Source organism: Hyalella azteca, unplaced genomic scaffold (genome assembly GCF_000764305.2).
Source record: "Hyalella azteca isolate HAZT.00-mixed unplaced genomic scaffold, Hazt_2.0.2 contig12307, whole genome shotgun sequence".
In the NCBI taxonomy this organism is placed as follows: Eukaryota; Metazoa; Arthropoda; class Malacostraca; order Amphipoda; family Hyalellidae; genus Hyalella; species Hyalella azteca.
Genome location: NW_025942267.1, coordinates 79,354 through 87,780, shown reverse-complemented (window position 1 = coordinate 87,780; position 8,427 = coordinate 79,354). Strand labels below are relative to the sequence as shown.

The window sequence follows — 8,427 nt, the reverse complement described above, 5'->3', positions numbered from 1 at the left end:
TACGCGGCATCGTATATAATATATGATATAATATAACATACAATTTATTTATAATTTGTGTAATTATATAATGAATCAAATATAATTTATTCGAAGTATTATTTATTGAATATGAAGAACTACAAGCGGGTTGAGACGTGAAGTAGCAGCTCGTACTCAGAGATAATAAGTAAAATATAATTTTTCTAAAATATATATTATTAATTATACACACATAACTGCAAGCAGGGTATTATATTGTATTAAATATTATCATATTACATTATTGTTCACACGGAACTACAAGCGGGTTATTATATTATATTTTGCTCATGGATAGCGTGGATATCACACTTGCTCATGGATAGCGTGGATATCACACGTCCATGGATAGCGTGGATATCACACGTCCATGGATAGCGTGGATATCACATTCGCTCATGGATAGCGTGGATATCACACTTGCTCATGGACAGCGTGGATATCACACTTGCTCATGGACAGCGTGGATATCACACTTGCTCATGGACAGCGTGGATATCACAGCAATTTCCGTCCCTCAGGTTGGTCCCTTCCCGGACTCTAAGGTGCCTGAGGGCGTCCAGCTCGAGCTTGTGGACTACCACGACTACGAGCAGGTCAAGGTGGGTCAAGGGTCAAGGTGGGTCAAGGGTCAATGTGGGTCAAGGGTCAAGGTGGGTCAAGGGTCAAGTTGGGTCAAGGGTTAGTAATGCGTCAAGGTGGGTCAAGGGTCAGTAATGCGTCAATGTGGGTCCATGGGTAGCACACAAGGCGGGTCAAGGGTCAAGGTGGGTCACGGGTCAATCATGCGCTAAGGTGGGTCACGGGTCAATCGTAATGACGGGTCACGGTGANGGAAAATTTATTTGTGAATTTGATGTGCTTCCTGATGATGTTCTAACATTTGATATTGTTTTAGGTTTAAAATTTCTTCAATTTAGTAACATAAGTGTTAACATGTCCAAACGCATTGTTTCTAGAGCTGTCTCTTATACACATCTAGATGTGTATAAGAGACAGCATGTACACAGTGTAAAGTCTATGAATTTAACGGCGAAAATTACTGTCTTGTTTTTATCCTCCGCAACAAAGTGTACTACCGAACTAGACGATCACACAAGGCTTTTATGAAGTGGTAGCCACGTATAGACTGCGGCGACGTGTGCGCCACGACAACTGACCCCATGTTTATCGCAGAGGGACAAGGCGCGGGTGGGGTTGGGGGAACAAGGCCGTCCAGCCAAAGTCCCCCCGGGGAACAAGGCTCTGGAGGATAAGCTTTACCTCGACAACGGCTTCAACGGCCTCCTTAGCGACTACATCGCCCTGGACCGGTCCCTGCCCGACATCCGACATCCTGCGTGAGTATTTAGGTCCCCGCCCGACACCCCGCGTGAGTATTGGTGGTCCCTGCCCGACATCCGACATCCTGCTTGAGTTCAGTGGTCCCTGCCCGACATCCGACACCCCGCGTGAGTTCAGTGGTCCCTGCCCGACAACCGACACCCCGCGTAAGTTCAGTGGTCCCTGCCCGACATCCGACACCCCACTGGTGGGTATTGGTTGTCTTTGGCTTCATATTATTTTATGGTGAGACGTCGCTCGTAATGATCGCTTCTGCCCTGAGTGTCGGAAACTTCTTTCTCTTCATTTGCTGACCATCGCATGCCTTTCCCCGTCCTGTTTCGACCTCTCTCTGCCGTCCACCCTCTGATCCTCTTTCTACGAGGGCCTTCACTTAGAAACACAGAGAACAAAAAAAAGGCCAACCTCTAACATTGGCAATGAAAATTCCTCCACCTAACCACTTCCTTTACCTAACCTCTTAGTTCTTCCACAACCCTGCCGTTCAATTCCCAACCCCAAACATATTGACTCCACAACCAAACTTTCAACCACTTCTACCACCCAAGCATTTGGCTCTTTCACCTTTTAACCACCCAACCACTTGCTTTTCCCACCACATAAGTGCTTGACTTACTCCCCAAGCAAACTTTCCCAACTAGACCATTCAATTTCTTCACCATCCCGCCACCTATCCACTCAACACTCCCACTACCTAACAACCCCCTAAACCTCCCCATCACCTAACAACCTCTCAACGCTCCCACTACACCCAACCATCCAGCTTTCATCCTATCCCCCAGCTGCGCCTCCTATAAGTACTACAAGAACCTCCCCACGACCAGCGTCGTGATCCCATTTTTCGAGGAGTCGCTGTCGGCGCTGCAGCGAACCATCGTGTCTGTCGTGAACCGCACCCCGGCCCACCTCCTCAAAGAGATCATCCTCGTGGATGACGGCAGCTTTAAGAACCGTGAGTGTGACATTTGAGAACCGTGTGAACCGTTAGTATGGCTCCTGAGAACCGTGGGAACCGTGAGAGTGGCACTTGCGAACCGTGAGTGTGGCTCTTGAGAACCGTGTGAACCGTGAGTGTGGCACTTGCGAACCGTGAGTGTGGCACTTGAGAACCGTGTGAACCGTTAGTGTGGCTCCTGAGAACCGTGAGTGTGGCACTTGCGAACCGTGAGTGTGACACTTAAGAACCGTGCGAACCGAGAGTGTGGCACCTGCGAACCGAGAGTGTGGCACCTGCGAACCTGTTAACCATGTGAACCGTGAGTGTGGCATCATCGAACCGTGCGAATCGTGAATTTGGCACTTGCGAATCGTGAGTGTAACACTTGCGTGCCATGTGAACCGTAAGTGTTGCACTTTCGAACCGTGTGAAGCCGTGAATGTGGCACTTGTGAACCATAAAAACTTTGTGTACCCTGAGGGCAATCCTTGAGAACCGTGACTGTGAACGGTGTGAACCGAGAAAAACGTCAGCACTGTGAACCACCATTGCAGCAAATATTCTCACAAAAAGTGTGAACCCCGGGAACCCAACCTCTACGTACCCTCTGCAGCGGACCTTAAGGCGCCCTTAGAGGCGTGGCTGCGCGCCTCGGCGCCCAAAGCGCGCCTGCTGCGCCTGCCGGAGCGCGAGGGCCTCATCACGGCGCGCATGGCGGGGGCCAAGGCCGCCATTGGTGACGTCATCGTCGTCCTGGACAGCCACTGCGAGGTGCTGGTCAACTGGCTGCCGCCACTGCTGCGTGAGTAGTAAGCCATGTGGCTGCCGCCACTGCTGCGTGAGTAGTAAGCCATGTGGCTGCCGCCACTGCTGCGTGAGTAGTAAGCCATGTGGCTGATATTCGGCTGAACTGTTATGCGAATTAGGTTGCAACTGAAGGTAGAGTTAAGGTTCGAGCTGAAGCATGGTAAAGAGTATAATTTTAGTAATGATGTTGGAGGTAATTAAAATGAAAGTTGTAACCCCATATGTTCATCCCTATACCCATCCTTCTCATCTCCCTCCTCCACAGGCCTAACCTAACAACATCCCTCTCCCAGACTCCCTCTAACTCCACCTCTCACCCCACTGACCCATCTTAACCTCTAGACCCCTCCTCGCCCCACACTTCCCACAGACCCCATAACTACAAACCCCCCTTCACTCCCCAGTATATCCCCTCGAGACCTCTCTTAACCCCCAGCTTACCCCCAGACCCCATCGTGGAGGACCACAGAGTGGCCGTGTGTCCCCTCATCGACGTGATCGCGTGGGACACGTTCGCCTACCACGCGCAGGACGACGGTGCACGGTACACAGCATCAGAAATTACAAGTGATAAACTTCCTGATAAATTATTGATCTGCAATTTAACGTATAATTCACATACCGCTTGACACACGACGTTAGCCAGCGAGAAACCGCCATACCGAACAGTGCCGATATCTAAAATTACAGAGAGAAAATGTGACATAAAGGGTAGCATGAGACAGGCAAAACTTACAATAAAACAATACACACAAGATATTAAAATAATGCCTTGAAACATTCTTTACGTTATGTCACAGGGGGGCGTTCGACTGGAATTTCTTCTACAAGCGCATCCCTCTGGCGGCCGACGTCGCGGCCACACTACCTCGCCCCTTCCAGTGAGACCCGTGATGTGTTTTGTTGCGATGTGTTGTGCTGTGTTGTGTTGTGTTCTGCTGTGCTGAAGAGACTTTTTTGTCCGACCACCGACTGGTGATGGTGGATACGACAATTGGAAAATGAAATCATACGACGACAATACCCCAAGAGAGACCGGCAGGACTCGACTTCCACCATCAGGAATCGATTGGAAATCTGAGTTTCGTGTGAAGAATGCAGATGAAATGTACATAAAATCTTGCGCGACGCAAGTGTGTGTACGTCATACCAAGGGGAGAACGAGCCCTAAAGTTCGCAGCATTCCGAAAGACCGACGAATAATAATGAAAATACGCGCGCGATTAAATAAACTAATAGCTTTTTCCACTAGTGATCTGGGGAGAGAGAGACTAGCGGATCTTCACGAGGAAACCGAATGCAGGTTGAAGAACCCGCACAAGACGGAAGATCAAGCTGCTGAGGAGCGAGTGGTTGAGGTCACCAGAGAGAACCCCAAGTATTTCTTCAAGTACGCACTAACCAAGACTTAAAAGTGCCAGTGGGCCCACTGGAGGATAACGATGTCCTCGTTGGAGGCGACCAGATAATTTGCGTGTAACTACAGGAGCGCAGAATCAGTTTTCAGTAGCCCCCACTACTAGAGAATGAAATGGAAGTCCTCCAGGAGCTTCCAGGCAAAGTGGGCTGGAGTTCATCGAGTTTGGAAAAGAAGACACCTGTAGAAGCATCAAGGAACTGGTAAAGTTTTCAGCACCAGGACCGGCAGTATTGCTAAAGAAGTGTGTCGGAGCATCGAAAGAGCCGCTCACAATGCTCTGGAAGCAGCCTATTATTTTTCATGAGGGAATTATTCCTGAGGGCCTCAAAGTGGGACTGATAACGCCTATTCACCAATGAGGCCCGAGGGACAGGCTCCAAAATTATTTACCTGTGACCCTGACCTCCCAGTTAAGTGATCAAGATATTTTAGAAGATGTTGGCCAAGTGGCTTGTCCAGTATGCATAAGAGGCTGAACTGTTTAATAATGGCCAACATGGTTTCCGGCGAATCCGTTCCTGTTAGTCACAGTTATTGGACTCCCATCACCGCCTTGTGACCATGGGTTCGGGTCGCTGGTTCGGGTTTGGTTCAGTACTTTGCACAGGGACATTTGAAAACTCTTTAACCTGATTCAGAGTTATACGTTGAAAAAATAAATAATAGATAAAATAAAATATAAATATAATATAAATATAATAGATATATTTATATTATATAATATAATATAAATAATATATATAATATAAATATAATATAAAAAATATAATAGATAAAGAATAAAATAAAATAACTATATCAGCCAGCGAGGATAATAAATAATTGATTTAATCATATAATTAATTAAATATAATTTATTCGACGTGTTAATTATTGAATACACTCAGAGAATTGAGTGAAATTTGTCCAAATAACGATGTATTCTTTATCCCTATGTGAGTCTTCCTGTCCCAGATGGGGTCTAACATTAGGGCAAATCAGTGCTACTTACAGAATAAGTGCTGCTTACATTTCGGAAAATATAACCCAATATATTTGTTTGAGTTGTTGGCTGTTGTTGAGAAGAATTGTAACATTTATTGTACCATATTCTGTGTGTTTTATCTGTGTTTTTTTTTCCGCCTGGCGCACGCTAGCGTTGTACTTAACTATGATTTAGAAACATATATTTTCATTTGATTCATAATGTAAATACTTCGTTTTTGCCCCAAATTATTTCTGTAATGTTAGATTTACAATTTTTTAGTTAGCGGATTTCTCGCTGGCTGACAGAGTTGTACTCTGCAGTAGCGAGAAATCCGCTAACTAAAAAATGGTAAATCTAACATTACTGAAATAATTTGGGCAAAAATGAAGTATTTACATTATAAATCAAAGGGAAATGAATGTTTCTAAATCCTAGTTAAGTACAAGGGTAGCGTGAGCCAGGCAAAAAAAAAACACAGATATAATACACAGAATACGGTAGAAAAATGTTTCAATTCTACTCAACAACAGCCCAGCTGGAGGAGGGAGCTGGCGTGGACGTGGTATACCTAGACTTTGCTAAAGCTTTTGACAAAGTTGACCATGGGGTGCTCTTTAGAAAGCTGAGGCTGTTGGGGGTAGGAGGAAGTCTGTTAAGGTGGATCCACAACTTTTAGCCTAACAGATAGAGTACAAGCTGTCGCAATTGGAAACTCGAAATCGAGAGAAGCGAAGGTGAAAAGCGGAGTGCCACAGGGCTCAGTGCTTGGACCGATCCTCTTCCTCATCCACATTGCCGATATTGACTCAGAACTAACCCACTCATCTACATCGTCATGTGCGGATGATATAAGAGTGCTGATGAAGAACAGACGATCTGGCCTGCGAGAGGTCGTAATACCCCAACACATTACAACAAAAGGAAGGGAAGACTTTGCAGGATTACCCCATTTAATAACCGAGCTTTTGCTAGAGTACAGACTCTTCGTAAAGGATCACTGTCCGTGGTAGGACGAAGACTGTTTAATGCCTTGCCAAAGTAGCCGAATGGAGAGAAGTCAGCCCTTGCACCATTCAAGATACGACAGGATGCATTTTAAGCAAGATCCCTGATCGTCCATTTCTGCTCCTCTGCCCTCAGCAAGTAAAAAGCAACAGCATCTTGCATCAGCTGGCCCAAAGGATGGCAAATAGACGGAACACGTCCAACGTTACATCCGGGACCCGAGGGCGGGGTGACCTGCCTAGCGACGATTCGGAGACGGAGGACGACGAAGGCGGCGCATCAGCGTGACTGAGGACTAATAAGAATGTGACTATCATGTATATGTAGCGGATGTGATGTGAATTTCACATTATGGTATTATTATCGTTCAAATTATTACCATAATCACCCATAGATTACATCATACGAATACTGCAGTTGTGATACAATCATCAGGTAATACTTCAATCTCTCTATAATGATATAATCATTTTTTCTTCATACAATCATCCTTCAACTAATGATGTTCATTCATCACTCGTCAGTGATGCCATCATTCCCTATCTAATGATGCGCAGTCATCACCCTTTGATTATGCCATCATTTCCCCATCTAATGATGCTATCATCATCTAGCTAATGATGTTTTGCCTTCATCATTAAATGCCATCATCCACCAACTAATGATGCACAGTCATCACCTATCAATGATGTCATCATCCCCTATCATCCCCGCCAGGAACCCGGTGATGAACGGCGGGCTGTTCGCCATCAGCCGCGCCTTCTTCTGGGAGCTGGGGGGCTACGACCCCGAGCTGGCCATCTGGGGGGGCGAGCAGTACAACCTTTCCTTCAAGGTGGCCATTGTGGCCATGTGGAGGCCAATTGTGTCAAGATATTTTGGCCAATTGTGGCCATATGTTGGCCGTGTGGTGGCCATTGTGTCTGTGTGGTGGCCATATGGTGTCCATATGGTGTCCATGTGGTGGCCACTTGTGTCATGTGGTAGCCACTTGTGTCCATGTGGTGGCCACTTGTTTTGATATACCAGGATTTTATACCAACTCCTCCCTCTCCCCAGCCCCTCAAGTTTTTATAGATCCACCCCCTAAGTGTGTAGCTTTTCGGACAAAACGACCCAACACATTTCTTTTAGTGTACGCAGAAGGACAAGCGGGTTGAGGTAGCAGCTCGCGCTAAGGAACAATTAGTAAAATATTATTTATTCAAAATATATCATTAATTATACTGTCCCGGAGGCACGTTTATGCGCCTCCAGACTTATATATTTCTACCAGAACCTGAGGACAGGGATTCGTTTACTAACTGCGTGAGGGATAAGTAAGACGCTATCTGTCTAGATAACTTATCATGATAAGGGGTGGTTATAAATGAGAGTTACAGTACAGTATACGGGGTAGTAATACATGAGTTACAGTACAGTATACTGGGCGGTAATACATAAGTTACTGTACAGTATACGGGGTGGTAATACATGAGTTATATTACAGTATACGGGACGGTACTACATAACAGTTACTGTACAGTATACGGGATGGTAATACAAGTGAGTTAAATTAGAGATATAAGAGTAGGACGTCGACCGTTAGGTCGGAGTAGCTCTAACGCGAGTTACATTGCGGCGCGCTCGTTAGCTTCTGCGGGGCCTTACTAAGGTTCCCAGCCCTTTTATATAGTCACGGCTTCCGCCCACTACTGAGGTCTTGGTCGCGTGATCTGTTACGTGATGTTGTCCATGCTTACTCAGGTCTATATACTTTTCCATTAATCTCTACAACATCTAATGAATATTACTTCTCAATTATAATGAATAGAGTGAAACGCCTGATTCACACCGGACGACACCCATAACTACAAGCAGGTTATTATATTATATTATATTATATTATATTATATTATATTATATTATATTATATTATATTATATT

At 45.6% G+C, this 8,427-nt stretch overlaps 1 protein-coding gene across 1 annotated transcript; it reads left to right on the top strand.

Moving 5' to 3' along the window:
- Positions 1-545: 545 nt before the first annotated feature.
- LOC108670138 (polypeptide N-acetylgalactosaminyltransferase 10) lies at positions 546-7,591 on the top strand (the record flags this gene model as incomplete). The annotated part of the gene is given in 9 exon segments (XM_047883217.1): positions 546-623; positions 1,198-1,361; positions 2,148-2,317; positions 2,916-3,104; positions 3,557-3,653; positions 3,910-3,990; positions 7,219-7,345; positions 7,347-7,366; positions 7,561-7,591. Coding segments are annotated over 9 exon segments (957 nt in total), but the record flags the coding sequence as incomplete, so codon positions are not given.
- Between the last annotated feature and the right edge of the window lie 836 nt (positions 7,592-8,427).